Source organism: Tachyglossus aculeatus, chromosome 2 (assembly GCF_015852505.1).
Source record: "Tachyglossus aculeatus isolate mTacAcu1 chromosome 2, mTacAcu1.pri, whole genome shotgun sequence".
In the NCBI taxonomy this organism is placed as follows: Eukaryota; Metazoa; Chordata; class Mammalia; order Monotremata; family Tachyglossidae; genus Tachyglossus; species Tachyglossus aculeatus.
The window spans coordinates 36,345,124-36,364,781 of record NC_052067.1 but is presented as its reverse complement, the minus strand read 5'-3'; the positions used below and the strand labels follow the sequence as shown (position 1 = coordinate 36,364,781).

The window sequence follows — 19,658 nt, the reverse complement described above, 5'->3', positions numbered from 1 at the left end:
GGGTGAAGGGACAAGAACAGGAAGTTCTTTCCTGTTTGCAGTCCTTTCTGGCTCTAGGATACCATGATACCCACCTTTTCCCTTGGGATTGATCCACACGGGCCCAGGTTGGGAAATCAATCAATCAATCAATCATATTTATTGAGCGCTTACTGTGTGCAGAGCACTGTACTAAGTGCTTGGGAAGTACAAGTTGGCAACATATAGAGACGGTCCCTACCCAACAGTGGGCTCACAGTCGAGAAGGGGGAGACAGAGAACAAAACAAAACATATTAACAAAATAAAATAAATAGAATAGATATATACAAGTAAAATAAATAAATAGAGTAATCAATATGTACAAACATATATACATATATACAGGTGCTGTGGGGAAGGGAAGGAGGGAAGGGAAACCCCCCCTTGAACCCAGGAGTCCTGCTCCTTCCCTCTCTCCCCTCCTACTTCTTGAGGTTTGCACCCCCATTGGAAAAAACTATTTAGAAAAATAGTGACCGTGGTCCTTCTGTAGCCCCTTTCTCCTGAAGAATCTGAAATATCTTGTAAATGTTAACATACCTAGCTTTCCCACAGTCAGTTGGGCAGCGTGGCTCAACGGAAAAAGCCCGGGCTTTGGAGTCAGAGGTCATGGGTTCAAACCCCGGCTCCACCTGTGTGACTTTGGGCAAGTCGTCAGTTCTCTCATCTGGAAAATGGGGATGAAGACTGTGAGCCCCCCGTGGGCCAACCTGATCACCTTGTAACCTCCCCAGCGCAGAGAACAGTGTTTTGCACGTAGTAAGCACTTAACAAATGCCATCATCATCATTATTATTATTATCTACTCATTTTTAAACTGGCAAAACCAAGTCACAGATTTGCCCAAAGTCACAGGAGAGAGATGAAGTATATATCTGAGGGGCGGGAGGTGGGAGAAGGGCTAGTGGAAGAGATCTACCTCTCTTTGAAGTCTTCAGAGCAGGCTTGAATGTTCTCATTCTGCAGCATGAGCCGGGCGTTTTCCAAGACAGCTTCCCCCACCTAGGACAACCCAGAAGAAATGGAAGAGGGGTGAATCAGACGCGAGACCCCAGTTCTGGTCCACCCTGTTCACGTTACTGAGGAAAACCATCCAAACAGTGCGTCTCGGGGTGCTGGGCACGCGAAGAGCAGTAGGTTAAACGGCCAAGGTAAGCTGCCGACACACCTCAGACGGAGTGAAAAGCAGGTGGCATAAGGAGTTCCCCCCAAATTTTTGGATTAGATTCCTGAAAAAGTTGCTCAGAAAGCACAGGTAGGGCTTCCGGGGCCAGAACCGGAAAGAAAAAGTAATGTCAAGGTCGCTTCACCTGAAAACAGATGGGCAAGGAAGGGAAAATTGATCGCCATCGGTCCCAACTCAGAGGAGGCGTTGGCAGAGATCAGTTGGTGGCCTTCGCGCCTCATTCTTTGTGCCCAAGAGGTGTGTGACTTTGGGCAAATCACTTCACTTCTCCGAACCTCAGTTACCTCATCTGTAAAATGGGGATGAAGACTGTGAGTCCCCCAGTGGGACAACCCGATCACCTTGTATCCCCCAGCGCTTAGAACAGTGCTTTGCACATAGTAAGTGCTTAATAAATGCCATTATTATTATTATTATTATTATCTGGGAGGGAAATGGGTCGGGGAGATTGGTTCAGGACCATGTGGCCTTCAGTTTCCCAACAAAGAATTTATCACCCTTACTCATCAGCAGATAAAGCACATGGCATATTTTTGTAAGGATGGTCTTTATTATGAAATTCCTATGCGCCAAGCGCTGTACTAAGCATGGGGAAAACTCAACAAGCCTTCCATTCACTTGCTCCTCAGGGCTCACAATGCCTCTGGGGGATAATAATACTAATAATAATGGCATTTATTAAGCGCTTACTATGTGCAAAGCACTGTTCTAAGCACTGGGGAGGTTACAAGGTGATCGAGTTGTCCCACGGGGGGCTCACAGTCTTAATCCCCATTTTTCAGATGAGGTAACTGAGGCACAGAGAATAATAATAATAATGATGATGATGGCATTTATTAAATGCTTACTATGTGCAAAGCACTGTTCTAAGCACTGGGGGAGGTTACAAGGTGATCAGGTTGTCCCACGGGGGGTTCACAGTCTTAATCCTCATTTTACAGATGAGGGAACTGAGGCACAGAGGAGTGAAGTGACTTAGCCGAAGTCACACAGCTGACAAGTGGCGGAGGTGGGATTTGAACCCATGATCTCTGACTCCAAAGCACGGGCTCTTTCCACTGAGATCTTCCATTCCCCAGATGGTGAAGGGGAGGCAGCAGAAAGGCAGGACCATATAAAAAATAGACCAGATGATCTATCGTGGAATGTGTGTAGGTGTAGCCTGGCCCTGGAGACAGGAAGATGGAGCAGATAGCTTTCTATTGTTTTTACAGGTCTTAACGGCCCCCCAGACTGGCCCAACAAATTTAACTTCTGGGTTCTTTCCCTATGAACCAAAACAACTCTGTTGTCTTAGGGTCACAGAGCTGCCTGCTCCAGACTCACTCCCTTTCAGATCAAAGACGACACTAGGCCAGGGAGGGCTTTTCCTGGGATAATTTAGATTGTGATCATTTATCAATCTAAATCAATAATTTAGATTGGCGCGAAGGCCACCCAATCGGTGCCGGGACCGATTCAGAGTCGCTGTTTGGGGTCCGCTGGGGGCTTTCTTGAGGTGTGGGGTGGACAAGTGGGGATTCAGTCGAGCTCTCGGCAGATGCCAATTATCGGCCACGGCTTGCCAAAGCACAGCTTGTTGGCATGCCTCCTCGCATCCTCTCATAAAAACAGTCCGTTTAAAATACATAAACCGCAAACTCATCCACCCCATTCAGCCTTAAAATCCCTTCCTTCTCCTCCTTGTCCTGGGCCCGGGTTCTTTCCATTCGGGATGAAACACAGGCTCCAATTGATCTGGGGAGGAAGGCAGCTGCGTGAATGGGGGAGTTGCCTTTGAGGGAGGTTTATTGAGTCTGGACAACAGGGGGTCAAGTCACCTTAGGGTGAGGCCAGCAGCAAGTCGGGGAATAAACTCCAAGATCCTGGGGACGGTGGCTGACACGATGGGCTTAGGTTAAGCGATCAGTCTGAGGGCCCCTGGGGAAGGGATTGGGTTGGAAAATAGACGCTCTTGGTAGGGATCTCAACCCCAGTTTCGAAAAGTAATTGAATCGAGACCCAGGCTGCAGGGCCCTTCTGAAAGAGCGTTTTCTCTCTGCGTTGGGTGAAAGTTGTCATGACCCAAGCAGCTCAGGAAGCTTTATTGGACGCAGCGCCAGAACCCAGGCAACCCCCGATCGACATGGGGAGCTGAAAGCATGTGGGAAGTGGGAGAGTGAGTTCTGCATCCCAGATGTTTCCAAAGTGGGGGTGTGGACATCGAACCCACATAGTGTGGAAAACCAACAGCTGCCACCCCCAAAATAGGGGCTCCTCACATGCAGGGGTCCTTGTTGCCTGCCCAGTCAGTCTTCACCTGGCCTGGAATGTATCAAGAGCAGATACAGTATATTTTCCTCCAACAAGAGCATTCGGGGAGCAAGGGAAGGGCATGGGTTGGGGAAAGTAACTATATAATTGGTTTCCATTCAGCTTTTCTATGAGGTGAAGTGAGGGGGTGGTATCAGGCAGAAACTCCTCACCCTAGGCTTCAAGGCTCTCCATCACCTCGCCCCCTCTTACCTCACCTCCCTTCTCTCCTTCTACAGCCCAGCCCGCACCCTCCGCTCCTCCGCCGCTAATCATCATCATCATCATCAATCGTATTTATTGAGCGCTTACTATGTGCAGAGCACTGTACTAAGCACTTGGGAAGTACAAATTGGCAACATATAGAGACAGTCCCTACCCAACAGTGGGCTCACAGTCTAAAAGGGGGAGACAGAGAACGAAACCAAACATACTAACAAAATCTCCTCACCGTACCTTGTTCTCGCCTGTCCCGCCATCGACCCCCGGCCCATGTCATCCCCCGGGCCTGGAATGCCCTCCCTCTGCCCATCCGCCAAGCTAGCTCTCTTCCTCCCTTCAAGGCCCTACTGAGAGCTCACCTCCTCCAGGAGGCCTTCCCAGACTGAGCCCCTTCCTTCCTCTCCCCCTCGTCCCCCTCGCCATCCCCCCCATCTTACCTCCTTCCCTTCCCCACAGCACTTGTATATATGTATATATGTTTGTACATATTTATTACTCTATTTATTTATTTATGTATTTTACTTGTACATATCTATTCTATTTATTTTATTTTGTTAGTATGTTTGGTTTTGTTCTCTGTCTCCCCCTTTTAGACTGTGAGCCAACTGTTGGGTAGGGACTGTCTCTATATGTTGCCAATTTGTACTTCCCAAGCGCTTAGTACAGTGCTCTGCACATAGTAAGCGCTCAATAAATACGATTGATGAAGATGATAGGGATGGGAAAGTAGAGAAAGAGCTCACTGGGGCAGAGCCATGATGGATCAAGGATTAGGAGAAATACCTTCTTCAAAGCCAAAGTGACAGATAATTGCATCTGGAGTGGTGAACAAGGGCATCTTCCCCACTAGACTGTAAGCTCGTTATGGGCAGAGATCGTGTCTGCTAATTCTGTTCTGTTGTTGCCAACTTGTCCTTCCCAAGTGCTTAGTACAGTGCTCAATAAGCGCTCAATAAATGCGATTGAATGAATGAATGTTGTATCATATTCTCCCCAGTGCTCAGTACAGTGCTCTGCACATAGTAAGCCCTCAATAACTACCCTTGTTTAGTGCAATTGGCAGAGTTTGGAGGATATTCTGTGGTCACTGTGTGGCCTTACCGTTGACTTTCTCTCCTCAGATTGATGGGAGAGAGTCAGAAACAATACCGCCTGCGGAAATGCGCACTCTTGTTTTGACCCTGTTATCGGGGCAGACATGCTTCAAACACTGACCTGGTTTCTTTCGTCTGCAATTGTCTGATGATAATAATAATATTAATTGTGTTTTTTGTTAAGTGCTTACTACGTGCCAAGCCCTGTACTGAGCAGTGTGGCTCAGTGGAAAGAGCCCGGGCTTTGGAGTCAGAGGCCGTGGGAACAAATCCCGGCTCCGCCACTTGTCAGCTGTGTGACTTTGGGCAAGTCACTTCACTTCTCTGGGCCTCAGTTCCCTCATCTGTAAAACGGGGATGAAGACTGTGAGCCCCTCATGGGATAACCTGATTACCTTGTATCTACCCCAGCGCTTAGAACAGTGCTTTGCACATAGTAAGCGCTTAACAACCCACTGTTGGGTAGGGACCATCTCTATATGTTGCCAACTTGTACTTCCCAAGCGCTTAGTACGGTGCTCTGCACACAGTAAGCGCTCAATAAATACAATTGAATGAATGAATGAATGAATAAATACCAACATTATTATTATTATTATTATTATTATTATTATTATTATTATTATTCTGGGGCAGATATGAGATCATCAGGTCCTATAAGGGACTCAACGAATAAGTAGGAGAATCAGTGTGCCTAGTGGAAAGAGCCCAGGCTTGGGAGTCAGAGGACCTGGGTTCTAATCCTAGTTCCACCACTTGTCTACTGAGTGACCTTGGGTAAGTAATTTAATTTCTCTGTGCCTCAATTACCTCATCTGTAAAATGGGGATCAAGACTGTGAGCCTTCTGAGGACTAACACAGGGGCTGTGTCCAACCTGATCACCTTGTATCTATTCCAGAGCTTAGTACGGTGCCTGGCACGAAGTAAACACTTAAATACCATAAAAAAGGAGATTTCTCTGGACATGCAGTTGATGGCTCCACCCACGGTCACTTTTGAACCCACTAGTCTTTCCATCCCCACAATCCTTTCTCCCTTCCGTCGCCCTTCCCAGACTTTTCCCCCAGGACCCCCAATAAGACCATTAATCCAATTTGATCCCCGTGGCTTCCCTAGCCTTGACATTGAAGTTAATGAATGCTAAGGAACAGAGTTTTCCAAGTGCCTCTTTTGACTTCCTTAAAAACACCGATGAGACGACTGGTCCCGGAGACCACCGGGGACCTGGAGGATCAAGCAGGTTTCTGAGAATAAAAGCCAATATCTGTCGCAGTATTTGTTGAATCCCGAGTCCTCTGGCCGCCCTTTCTTCCAAACCCTTGAGCTAAATTAATCACTGGAGTCGTTCATTCATGTGATTGACACAGCCCTGTAATCATTTCTTAGCAGCTGTTAGAGACATCGACTTGGCTAATGTTAAATTGAAACACATGAGTTATCGTGACTCTATCCTCCCATGAATGCACTCTCTCTGACATCCCTCTTCTCTCTCGCTGCGACCCCACGGCTCTCTGACAGGCATGAGAGAAAATGGAATGAATGAAGCAAGATTTCCATCTAGTGGCTTGATTTGTTGCTCTTTCCTGCCAAGCCGGCTGATGAGAGAAACCAGTAATAATAATAATAATAATAATGGCATTTATTAAGCGCTTACTATATGCAAAGCACTGTTCTAAGCACTGGGGAGGTTACAAAGTGATCAGGTTGTCCCACGGTGGGGGGCTCACAGTCTTAATCCCCATTTTACAGATGAGGTCACTGAGGCCCAGAGAAGTGAAGTGACTTGCCCAGAGTCACACAGCTGACAATGGGCAGAGCCGGGATTTGAACCCATGACCTCTGACTCCAAAGCCCGGGCTCTTTCCACTGAGCCACGCTGCTTCCAGTAAGATCCAAGCACAGACCTTGGCCCGCTCGTCTTCTAATTACCGCGATGGCATCGTGGGTGAAAACGAATATTGCAGAGGGCCGTGACCTGCCCTTAATCCTGTTATGATTTAAAGCATCAGTGCTCACATCAAAACAAGCCACATCTTTTTACAGACTCTTTTGGAAGGCAATTATTTTGGCTCAGTGATACTGCTTCTGGATCCAAAGAAACCACCAGCTTTAGAAGAGTGAGTGCCTGGTATACAACCTAAGATTCATTTGGACTTTTCCATTTTCAAAATTCAGAGTCAGGTAAGTGGTCAAAGAGTAGAACCACTGATTGGTAGCCATAAAGTGCACGTAAGGAGAGAAAGGGAGAGAGGCAGAGAAAGGGAAAGAGAGCACGAGTGAGTGAGAGAAAGAGAGAAAACAGCTGCTTTCATAATAATAATGATAATAATGGCATTTGTTAAGCACTTACTATGTGCCAAGCACTGTTCTAAGCAGTGGGGGGATACAAGGTGATCAGGTTGTCCCGCGTGGGGCTCACAGTCATCATCCCCATTTTACAGGTGAGTTAACCGAGGCTCTGAGAAGTTAAGTGACTTGCCCAAGGTCACACAGCAGACATGTGGTGGAGTTGCCATCTAGCTTTAAGCTCCTTTGGGCAGAGAACATGTCTTCCACCTCTGTCCCCACAATCCTTGCTCCCTTCCATTGTCTTTCCCAGATTTTTCCTCCAGGAACCCCTAAAGGAACATTAATCCTCAGGATCTATGATGGAAAAGTCTTCTATGAAAGTCACACCTCACTTCAAAGTTCTTCCAAAAATGGGATTTTCAACCTCTTTAAATTGTCTACATTCAATGGAATAATAACAATAATGGTATTTGTTAAAAGCTTACTACGTGCCAAGCGCTGTTCTAAGAGCTGGAGTAGATACAAGGTAATCAGGTTGTCCCACAGGGGGCTCACAGTCTTAATCCTCATTTTACAGACGAGGTAACTGAGGCACAGAGAAGTTCAGTGACTTGCCCAAAGTCACACAGCTCATAAGCGGCGGAACTAGGATTAGAACCCACAACCTCTGACTCCCAAGCTCTTTCCACTAAGCCACGCTGCTTCTCTAAGCCACAGTGGGACTGGGACGGTCACTTTTTAGATGATGATGGTGGAAAATCCCCTTCAGGACTAACTTTCCCCACTGGATTTCAGTCAATCAGTCATTCATTCACTCAATCAATCAGTGGCATTTGTTGAGCACTTACTGCGTGCGGAGCTCAAGGCAGAATGAGATTGGATCATCCGTCCCATTAGTCATTACCACTCAGGTTACCATACCAGCCAACAAATACTGTATAATCCATTTGTGGAATAAATATTCAGCATTACTTTATCACTCAAAAGGCCACTTTGCCTAACATTTGAACTGATCAAGAGCTCGCTTCTCACTTAAAAATGAGCCGTGTGGCATCTAGAGAAGCAGCGTGGCACAGTGGAAAGAGCTCGGGCTTTGGAGTCAGAAGTCATTGGTTCTAATTCCTGCTCTGCCAATTGTCAGCTGTGTGACTTTGGGCAAGTCACTTCACTTCTCTGTGCCTCAGTTACCTCATCTGTAAAATGGGGATTAAGACTGTGAGCCCCCCGTGGGACAAGCCGATTACCTTGTACCTCCCCCAGTGTTTAGAACAGTGCTTGGCACATCGTAAGCGCTTAACAAATGCATTCATTCAGTCAGTCGTATTTATTGAGTGCTTACTGTGTGCAGAGCACCGTACTAAGTGCTTGGGAAGTACAAATTGGCAACATATAGAGACGTTCCCTACCCAATGACGGGCTCACAGTCTAGAAGATGCCATCATCGTTATCATTTTATTATTATTAAATGACTTGCTTCTGAATTTCCTTGTGCAATTGAAGCGACAATATGTTAAATGGCCACTCCTTGACTCAGGTTGGCACAGAGTATCATGACCCCGGCTCTTGGCTTTGGAGGCAGCAGAAACAGCCAGTGGGGGAAGATAAATTCCCCAGATGTAAGTATTGTTCTTTCTGAAGGGGTTCTGAAAACATTTAAATGTACATTTTAGCCCCTTCAACCCCCTCTGGCTGCGGACTGAAGAGAACACAGACCAGAGGGGGATGCATCATATTTTTGGACAAAATCATTAAAAAAAACCCAAAACGGAACAGAAAGAAATGGGCTTCCAGGCTAAACTATATGCTAAGGTTCATTCTGGGTGACATTTTTTTTATGGTTGATTTATAATCCCCTGGAAATTAGGAGTTGTCATGGAAATTCTTACGGGAGCTGAACGACTGCAGAGTGGGGTGAACCACACTGGTCCTCTCTGAAGAACCCCGCCGTCTCCTCAAATGAGGGGATGATTATAGTGATCTGGGTCCTTTTGACACAATTTTGCAGTTTTGCAGCTGGAGGGTGATGGGAAGCAAAGCAGTTCACGTCGAAGGCAGGAAGCGGTGCCACCTGATCAGGAGCGCGGTGGCAGAGAGACCTGCGAGTTGTGCCACCTTGCCTCGGCTCAGCTCAGACTTCCGCCCGGACCTGTGGACCCTCACTTGTGTATTTTTCCCCCCGGTGCTTAGTACAGAGCTCTACACACAACAGTTGTTTCATAAATAATAATAATAATAAAGGCATTTATTAAGCGCTTACTACGTGCAAAGCACTGTTCTAAGTGCTGGGGAGGTTACAAGGTGATCAGATTGTCCCCCCTGGGGGCTCACAGTCTTAATCCCCATTTGACAGATGAGGTAACTGAGGCACGGAGAAGTTAAGTAATTAAAGTCACACAGCTGACAATTGGCGGAGCCAGGATTTGAACCCATGACCTCTGACTCCAAAGCCCGGGCTCTTTCCACTGAGCCACGCTACTTCTCTAATTACTTCTCTATTGCTACTATTATTACTCCTCCACTATGTTGCCGACTTGTACTTCCCAAGCGCTTAGTACAGTGCTCTGCACACAGTAAGCGCTCAATAAATACGGCTGAATGAATGAACGAATGCTCCCGAGGGGGTCCGATCCCTGGGAAGGGGCCAAGGGTTGTTGGGGTCCCACTGGGAAGGAATGGCAGTGGCTCCAGTGTAGGGGATGGAGATGATGATGATGGTATTTGTTAAGCACTTACTATGTGCCAAACACTGTTCTAAGCACTGGGGTAATAATAATAATAATAATAATAATAATAATAATGGTATTTGTTAAGCGCTTACTATGTGCAAAATAGTGTTCTAAGCACTGGGGTAATAATAATAATAATAATAATAATAATAATAATAGTATTTGTTAAGCGCTTACTATGTGCAAAATAGTGTTCTAAGCACTGGGGTAATAATAATAATAATAATAATAATAATAATAATGGTATTTGTTAAGCGCTTACTATGTGCAAAACAGTGTTCTAAGCTCTGGGGTAATAATAATAATAATAATAATAATAATAATAATAATAATGGTATTTGTTAAGCGCTTACTATGTGCAAAACAGTGTTCTAAGCACTGGGGTAGAAACAAGGTAATCAGGTTGTCCCACGGGGGCTCACAGTTTTAATCCCCATTTTCCAGATGAGGGAACTGAGGCCCAGAGAAGTGAAGTGACTTGCCCAAAGTCACACGGCTGACAGTTGGCGGAGCCGGAATTTGAACCCGTGACCTCTGACTCCAAAGTCCGTGCTCTCCCCACTGAGCCACGCTGCTTCTCCAGCAGCAGCACCGCCGCTCTTCAAATTCTCCCTCCTTCCCTGTCCGACCAAGGGTCTGCCCACGGCGCAGCCTGGGGTGGGGAGGGAGTCTGGTAGACGGAAGGGTGGTCCCTCTGCTCCTTAAATCAACCGATCGTATTTATTGAGCGCTTACTGTGTGCAGAGCGCTGTACTAAGCGCTTGGGAAGTCCAAGTTGGCAACATATAGAGACGGTCCCTATTTCTATCCTACTTATTTTATTTTGTTGGTATGTTTGGTTCTGTTCTCTGTCTCCCCCTTTTAGACTGTGAGCCCACTGTTGGGTAGGGACTGTCTCTATGTGATGCCAATTTGTACTTCCCAAGCGCTTAGTACAGTGCTCTGCATATAGTAAGCGCTCAATAAATACGATTGATTGATTGATTGATTGAGAAGGGGGAGACCCCTTAAACACCCCTTTCCCCAAGATAGACAGGGCTCCACCCTCCCCTAGGCCCTTTCCATGTCTCAGACAGCTCAACCAGCTCAGCGTAACTCCATTAATGGAGCTTTCAGTGGATTTGCTCTCTACTAGTTTGGGTTTTGCTCCGGGCCCAAGTGTGGCCTCCCACGGTGAGCAAATCTAAGTCACCCTCAGCGTCTTTGTTGGCGCCCAAGTCTCCGAAGGCTATGCTAGGAAAACGCTCTTCCCGTCGGCACGGTTTTCACATGGAGGGCTCACCCCCTCTGGCCCACCGTGCCGCTGTGCGACACCGAAGGGAACCGAGTCAAAGAATCTGAGCAGGATCTTACTCTGCAGCCTGTGGGATGATAAGGCAGCTATCCTGGGATGTGCTAGGGGGTAGAGAAAGAGAGAGACAGGGAGAGAGAAAGAACTCCAGCCCTCAGGACTGCCTGCCCAGCACATTTTCCGAGCATTAAATCCACTTAAAAATAACCCTCACAGAGGCAGTCTCGTTCTCCTGCAGCCTGGCTATTAAACTCTCAAGTTGCAATGCCGAGATGCTTGATGAGTTGGATACAGTCCCAGCCACATGCGTCCTTGTTAAAGCAGTCTAGCCTTTCCTGCTACAGCAAGGCTAGGACAGTCAATCACATTTTGACAGTTCCTTGAAAAAAGGATTGGAGAGAAAGAGAAGGACAAAAGAAAGAAAAGGCACTTAAGAGTGTAAATTCCTCCAAGTTAGCGACTTGGTTGTTGTCCCTTCTGTTCCTTTATAGGGGGCTTAAAGCAGGAAATCAGCCGGTGATGGGGATGGTCAGGGTTTTTCCTTTGGTTTTCTCTCTTATTAAAGTGAAAGTCATTTTTGAAGACAGTTTAGCCATTCTGATGAATTCCTCCGAGATAGTAACTTGGTTGTTGTCCCTTCTGTTCCTTTATAGGGGGCTTAAAGCAGGAAATGATCCGGTGATGGGGATGGTCAGGGTTTTTCCGTTGGTTTTCTCTCTATTAAAGTGAAAATCATTTTTGAAGACAGTTTAGCCATTCTGTTGAATTCCTCCGAGATAGTAACTTGGTTGTTGTCCCTTCTGTTCCTTTATAGGGGGCTTAAAGCAGGAAATCAGCCGGTGATGGGGATGGTCAGGGTTTTTCCTTTGGTTTTCTCTCTATTAAAGTGAAAGTCATTTTTGAAGACAGTTTAGCCATTCTGATGTATTCCTCCGAGATAGTTACTTGGTTGTTGTCCCTTCTGTTCCTTTATAGGGGGCTTAAAGCAGGAAATGATCCGGTGATGGGGATGGTCAGGGTTTTTCCTTTGGTTTTCTCTCATTAAAGTGAAAGTCATTTTTGAAGACAGTTTAGCCATTCTGATGAATTCCTCCGAGATAGCAACTTGGTTGTTGTCCCTTCTGTTCCTTTATAGGGGGCTTAAAGCAGGAAATGATCCGGTGATGGAGATGGTCAGGGTTTTTCCTTTGGTTTTCTCTCTATTAAAGTCATTTTTGATGACAGTTTAGCCATTCTGATGCTTGACAATATAGCGTGTTCAAACTGCGGCTTCGTCTCTCTGTGCGGGTGTGCGCTCTTGGTCTCCCCTCCCTCTGTGGCTGAGAGAACTGCCTTCCGTCTGCTCCTAGCATGGTCTGCAGGCCAGCCACTCTGTTTCACCGGGAATGTCCCCACCCCCCAACTCCATCATCAAGGAGACCCCCATCCCACCCTGGGAGGGAAAGAGAACAGCGCCTGCAGTATGAGTTCTCATAAAACCTCGGGAAGGCTGGCGGTTGAAGTAACTGTGGGTATGCTGCGGATTATGAATCACAAGGGGCTGAAATTCTACTCTTCTAGACACAGCTCCCTACTGACTTGCTTTTATTTGGTGTTTTATGTATCTGTCCCGGTCTTTTTTGCTGTTTTAGGGCTTTACTGTCTCATCATTCCCAGTCGTCTGCCCCCACTAGATTCATAGATCGTAAGCCCCGCAAAGGACAGGATCCATGTCTGATTTCCATCCCTGTACTCTTTCTCAGCACTTAGTTCAGTACACCGAACACATAAATGTACTTAATGAATACTATTATTAATAAATTGAGGCCCAAAAAACACGCAATTGGACAAGGTTATGATTTGGTCAGGAAGTAAAGGCCACAAGGGAATTCTGAGTAGAGCTAGAGGTAAATTGAGGTCCCCAAAACACGCAATCGGACAAGGGTATGATTTGGTCAGGAAGTAAAGGCCACAAGGGAATTCTGAGTAGAGCTAGAGGTAAATTGAGGTCCAAAAAACACACAATTGGACAAGGGTATGATTTGGTCAGGAAGTAAAGGCCATAAGGGAATTCTGAGTAGAGCTAGAGGGGACTCCCTGGTCAAAGTGGATGGCTATAGTAGCTGGGGGAAAAAAAAAATATGGTATTTGTAAAGCACTTACTACGTGGTAGACACTGTACTAAGCACTGGGGTGGATTAAAGAGAATCGGGTTGGCTACAGTCCCCATCCTATGTGGGACTCATAGTCTCAATCCCCATTTTAAAGATAAGGTAACTGAGGCACAGAGAAGTCAACTATCTTGCCCAAGGTCACACAGCAAACAGGTGGTGATGGGATTAGAACCCATGACCTTCTAACTCCCAGGCCTGTGCTCTATAATAATTAATAATTACGGTATTTGTTAAGCGCTTACTGTGTGCCAAGCACTGTTCAAAGCGCTGGGGGAGATACAAGGTAATCAGGTGGTCCCACGTGGGGCTCACAGTCTTAATCCCCGTTTTAGAGATGAGGTAACTGAGGCACTGTGCCATGCTGACTGGAGAAGCGTTCCAGTCTCCGCACCGGAGCTGCCAGGGAAATGGTCATGAAAGCAGAAGGCAGCTGAGGAATCCTGGGCAGTTCTTAGCTCCAACTAAGGGCTGGAGAGTTCAACACGGAAGAACAAATTAATGGCAAAGCAAAGCTCCGGCTGGTAATTCTCTCCTGACGTTCGATGCTCGGACCTTTTTGTACGGGATGTTAATGCAACCATTCAGAATTCGGTGGACACCAAAGCGGTCTTCTAGACCTTCAATGTGGCATGGAATTCAATGCCTCGTTGCTGGCATACATAATAATAATAATAATGGTATTTGTTAAGCGCTTACTATGTGCAAAGCACCGTTTTAAGCAATGGGGAGGTTACAAGGTGATCAGGTTGTCCCAAGGGGGGCTCACAGTCTTAATCCCCATTTTACAGATGAGAGAACTGAGGCCCAGAGAAGTGAAGTGACTTGCCCAAAGTCACACAGCTGACAAGTGGCAGAGGCGGGATTTGAACCCATGACCTCTGACTCCAAAGCCCGGGCTCTTTCCACTGAGCCACGCTGCTTCTCGTAAAACAATCTGTAGTTGGCAGGATTCCCAATGGATTTCTAGTCCATCACCTTAACCACTCAGCCACGACTACAACATATAATAATAGCATTTATTAAGTGCTTACTCTGTGCAAAGCACTGTTCTAAGTGCTGGGGAGTTTACAAGGTGATCAGGTTGTCCCACGTGAGGCTCACAGTCTTAATCCCCATTTTACAGATGAGGGAACTGAGGCCCAGAGAAGTTAAGTGACTTGTCCAAAGTCACACAGCTGACAAGAGGCAGAGGCGGGACTTGAACCCATGACCTCGGATTCCAAAGCCCGGGTTCTTTCTGCTCACGCTGAGACTCATCTGCCACTTTCTGGGCCCTGTCTTTCAGCCTAGTGTTGCTGGCATTCATTCATTCAATTGTATTTATTGAGCGCTTACTGTGTGCAGAACACTGTACTAAGCACTTGGGAAGTACAAGTTGGCAACATATGGAGATGGTCCCTACCCAACAACGGGCTCACAGTCTAGAAGGGGGAGACAGATAACAAAACAAAACAGGTAGACAGGTGTCAAGTCGTCAGAACAAATAGAATTAAAGCTAAATGTACATCATTAACAAAATAGAGTAGCAAATATGTACAAGTAAAATAAATACAGCGATAAATCTGTACAAACATATATTCAGAGAAACAGCGTGGCTCAGTGGAAAGAACCTGGGCTTTGGAGTCAGAGGTCGTGGGTTCAAATCCCAGCTCTGCCAACTGTCAGCCGTGTGACTTTGGGCAAGTCATTTAAATTCTCTGTGCCTCACTTCTCTCATCTGCAAAATGGGGACTAAGACTGTGAGTCCGACGTGGGACAACCTGATCACCCTGTATCCCCCCAGTGCTTAGAACGGTGCTTTGCACGTAGTAAGCGCTTAACAAATACCATTATAATCATTATTATTATTATATACAGGTGCTGTGGGGAGGGGAAGGAGGTAGGGTGGGGGGGATGGGGAGGAGGAGAGGAAAAAGGGGGCTCAGTCTGGGAAGGCCTCTTGGAGGAGGTGAGCTCTCAGTAGGGCCCCAGACAAATGAGGGAAAGAAAGGAGGGGACAGAGGCAGGGCAAAAGAGACTTCTCTCCTACAATCCAGCCTGCACACTTCGTTCTTCTTGCGCTTCCATCTCGCCTGTGTGGCCACCAACCCCTAGCCCGCCTACAGCCTAGAATGTCCTCTCTCCTCAAATACGACTGACAATTACTCTCCCCTCCCCAAAGCCCTACTGATGGCACATCTCCTCCAAGAGGTCTTCCCTGACTAAGCCCCATTTTTTCTCATCTCTGAATTCCTTCTGCACCACCCTGACTGGCTCCCTTTTCTCTTCCCCCTCTCCCAGCCCCACAACACTTATGAACGTATCTGTAATTTTATTTATTTCTATTGATCTCTGTCTCCCCCTTTCTAGCTTGTAAGCCCATTGTGGGCAGGGAATGGGAGACTTGGAGGAGTCTCTGCTCCCTCCCCTTTCCAGATCATAGACAGTTTGACACCTCCCATGTTCCAAAGGGCAGAGGGGTGGGCTGGCGGATTAGTCCATCAATCGTATTTACTGAGCGCTTACTTTGTGAAGAGTGCTGTACTCTGCGCCTCCAGGGAGTACCACACCACAAGAGAAACATTCCCTGCCCACAACAAGATAGCTGACTAGCTCCTAGAAACCTTCTCCCAGCTCTGCCATGAGCCCCCAGAATTGAGTAAGTGGGGTACGTAAGGAGATGGCTGGGGGAACAAAGTCCACACAAATTTGGGGTGTCCTCCTCCAACCCTAGACTCTTCAACTCTTCTAGACTGTGAGCCCTCTGTTGGGTAGGGACCGTCTCTATATGTTGCCAACTTGGACTTCCCAAGCGCTTAGTACAGTGCTCTGCACACGGTAAGCACTCAATAAATACAATTGAATGAATGAACGAACGAACCCTAGAGGGAAACAACCCGGCCTACCCTAATTCGTTAAGGTTCAAATGGTTCTACGGGCTTTCTTTTGATTCTTTTTCCATTATTCTTTGCTCACGGAGCAAACTGAATACGTCAGAGCTTCTGTTCTGTCAGTTTTCAGTGCGGAGGCTTGCCAACCTTCCTGCTCCTACCCCACAAAAGGAATGAAAAGCCCTTGGGAAGAAATTCACGTGGAATTGGGTGGATGTTGTGGAGCTATACTCGGTCACTATGAGATGGGCTACTACCATGCAGCTTCCTTGCAGTCTACTCCAAGCAGAGCTGGAAGTAAGTCGGAACTGGGCAGAAATCAGCTCTGATATAAGAAAGAGTCCTGGATTGGTTTTTCCAGGGTGGCATGGGGGATGCAGTGGCCCCCTGACCCCCGGCCCCTAAAATTCAGCTCATCATTCCCAGAAAGTCAATGGAGGTGAGGGAGGGCCATTCCTGTTAGATTTTTTTTTTTAAATTCTGACACTGATCCCATCATCACTGGGAAATTGGGGGATTCCTGGTTGCCGTCCAAAAGGAGACAAACCAACATTTCATTAGGGTCAAATTCCTACAACCTCAGAGCAGCAGGTGAAAGGAAGCCCTTAAAAACCTCTTCAGGAGAGAGCGGCGGTCGGAGACAGATGCTACTCAACTGAAAACTGAAAACCAGCTCCCACATCCTTAACACCAGGCAAATGGGTACGGTTTACCAAACTGTAGGTGACAATGAATCTCCCAGCAAAGTGACAGTTTTTTCCTTGGGCTTTTCGGGTTGAGATGTTTTTCTCCCACGGCTTTTCCTATAGGCACAGTTGTCATTTGATTTGCGCTTCATTCACAGCTTCAGCAATTCATTTTGGGAAAGACGTCCCTGCCCCTCCCACTCCCTGCCTCCATCCACTTTCCTAACACAGTTTTCTCCTTCGATGCTGACAGTTTGCAGTCTCACTGGGCGGGCTGCTGCCGGGAGATCACAGCCAGAGAGGCCGTTTCCGCTGCATTGAAAAAAGATCTAGATGCTCTCGTGTGCAGTATTTAGGCCACTCAAGTTATGAAAAGTAGCATCTCTTCTTGACATCTCTTCTTGACATCCCTTCCCCACAGCACCTGTATATATGTATATATTGTTGTACATATTTATTACTCTATTTATTTATTTATTTATTTTACTTGTACATATCTATTCTATTTATTTTATTTTGTTAGTATGTTTGGTTTTGTTCTCTGTCTCCCCCTTTTAGACTGTGAGCCCACTGTTGGGTAGGGACTGTCTCTATATGTTGCCAATTTGTACTTCCCAAGCGCTTAGTACAGTGCTCTGCACACAGTAAGTGCTCCATAAATACGATTGATGATGATGATGATGATGATGACATTTCGAGTCCAAGCATTACTTTTCCCGTTACCTTGACTCTAACGCAGAGGGAACTTTGCAGGAACAGAGAAAGTGTAAGCAAAGGAAATGGAAGCTCTCTTTCCTTTAGCCTCTCTAACCCAGAGCCTGATTCCTAGGCCAGTGTTTAAACTCACAACATCCTTCCCGAGGGCTTGCTAAATTCAGTAATCATCATCATCATCATAGTGGGATTTATTAAGTGCTTACTATGTGCAAAGCACTGTTCTAAGCGCTGGGGAGGTTACAAGGTGATCAGGTTAACCCACGGGGGGCTCACAATAATAATAATAATCATAATGGCATTTATTAAGCGCTTACTATGTGCAAAGCAGTGTTCTAAGCACTGGGTAGGTTACAAGGTGATCAGGTTATCCCACAGGGGGCTCACAGACTTAAACCCCATTTTACAGATGAAGGAACTGAGGCACAGAGAAGTTAAGTGACTTGCCCAAGGTCACACAGCAGGGAATTGGCGGAGCCAGGATTTGAACCCGTGTCCTCTGACTCCAACTGCCACCTCCAGAACCCAAGGGGACCAGATGCTGCTGCTGAAGGGAAGGCCAGGATGGAGGGCCCAACGGAAGATAGAACAAAGTAAGGCTTGAAATTCAGAGCATTGAGATGCCTTCTGGGAGAAGATATGATTGAATGAAACCCGTCTTGATTGAAGCACGGGAAAATCGCCAATTCTGGGTTCTGAGCTAGGCTAGTGGAGCGGGCTGAGGGCTTAGTTGGGAAGGGATTGTCTCTCTCTGTTGCCGAATTCTACTTTCCAAGCGCTCAGTACAGTGCTCTGCACACAGTAAGCGCTCAGTAAATACGATTGAATGAATGAAGACGTTGAAAGCCAACTGTGAGCCCTTGAAATTTTCATCCTTCAGTGCAAGAGTGGCAGCTTCATCACTGGCAGTATTTGTCAAATACTTCGCCAGGTGTACTTTCATCACTGACAAAGCAGAGAGAGATTATGGATTCTAAGTGACTTTCCTAAGGTCACCCTTTAGTTGTGACCTTCCTAAAGTCACCCTCTAGTCATGACTGCCTGTTGCTACAAAGCTGTTTGGGTGAAACACAGAATACTGCATATCTCGATGTCAGAATAGGAGAACCTCCTTATTCTAACAAAAGAATGACTCCTATCATGATCAGGGCAGTTGTCTCCAGAGAAAATTGTACTCTACTAAGGATGGAGACAAAATGTCCTTGTTTTATTTAGTCCCTTCCTCACCCACTGTAAGATTTATTTATTTTTATTTGTGGGTGGGGAGGGCCACTTACTTACCAGCCTCAGCCAGAAGACAAAACTGAAATAAGGCAGCAGTGTTTTTTTCCACTGGGGTTATCAGTCTAGATGGCTATTATCCTATTATCGGCCTAGGAGAGTCAGGAAAGGAAAGTTTTGCAGGGGACATCGCTGGATATAATAATAATAATAATAATGGCATTTATTAAGCGCTTACTATGTGCAAAGCACTGTTCTACGCGCTGGGGAGGTTACAAGGTGATCAGGTTGTCCCCCGGGGAGCTCACAGTCTTAATCCCCATTTTACAGATGAGGTAACTGAGGCACAGAGAAGTGAAGTGACTTGCCCAAATAATAATAATAATAATAATAATGTTGGTATTTAAGCACTTACTATGTGCAAAGCACTGTTCTAAGCACTGGGGAGGATACAAGGTGATCAGGTTGTCCCACGTGGGGCTCACAGTCTTAATCCCCATTTTACAAGTGAGGTAACTGAGGCACAGAGAAGTGAAGTGACTTGTCCAAATAATAATAATAATAATGTTGGTATTTGTTAAGCACTTACTATGTACAAAGCACTGTTCTAAGTGCTGGGGAGGATACAAGGTGATCAGGTTGTCCCACATGGGGCTCACAGTCTTAATCCCTATTTTACAGATGAGGTAACTGAGGCACAGAAAAGTTAAGTGGCTTGCCCAAGGTCACACAGCTGACAAGTGGCTGAGCGGGGATTTGAACCCATAACCTCTCACTCCCAAGCCTATGCTCTTTACCCTGAGCTATGCTGCTTCACACAGCTGACAATTGGCAGAGCTGGGATTTGAACCCATGACCTCTGACTCCAAAGCCCGGCCTCTTTCCACTGAGC

General features: G+C 46.4%; 1 protein-coding gene across 1 annotated transcript in view; it reads right to left on the bottom strand.

Moving 5' to 3' along the window:
* Positions 1-19,658, bottom strand: part of BFSP2 (beaded filament structural protein 2) — a 56,283-nt gene that overhangs the window by 30,495 nt on the left and 6,130 nt on the right. Inside the window, exon 2 of the mRNA XM_038740990.1 lies at positions 940-1,022. Within this exon, the coding sequence (XP_038596918.1) occupies positions 940-1,022 (83 nt within the window). The remainder of the gene's footprint in view (positions 1-939; positions 1,023-19,658) is intronic.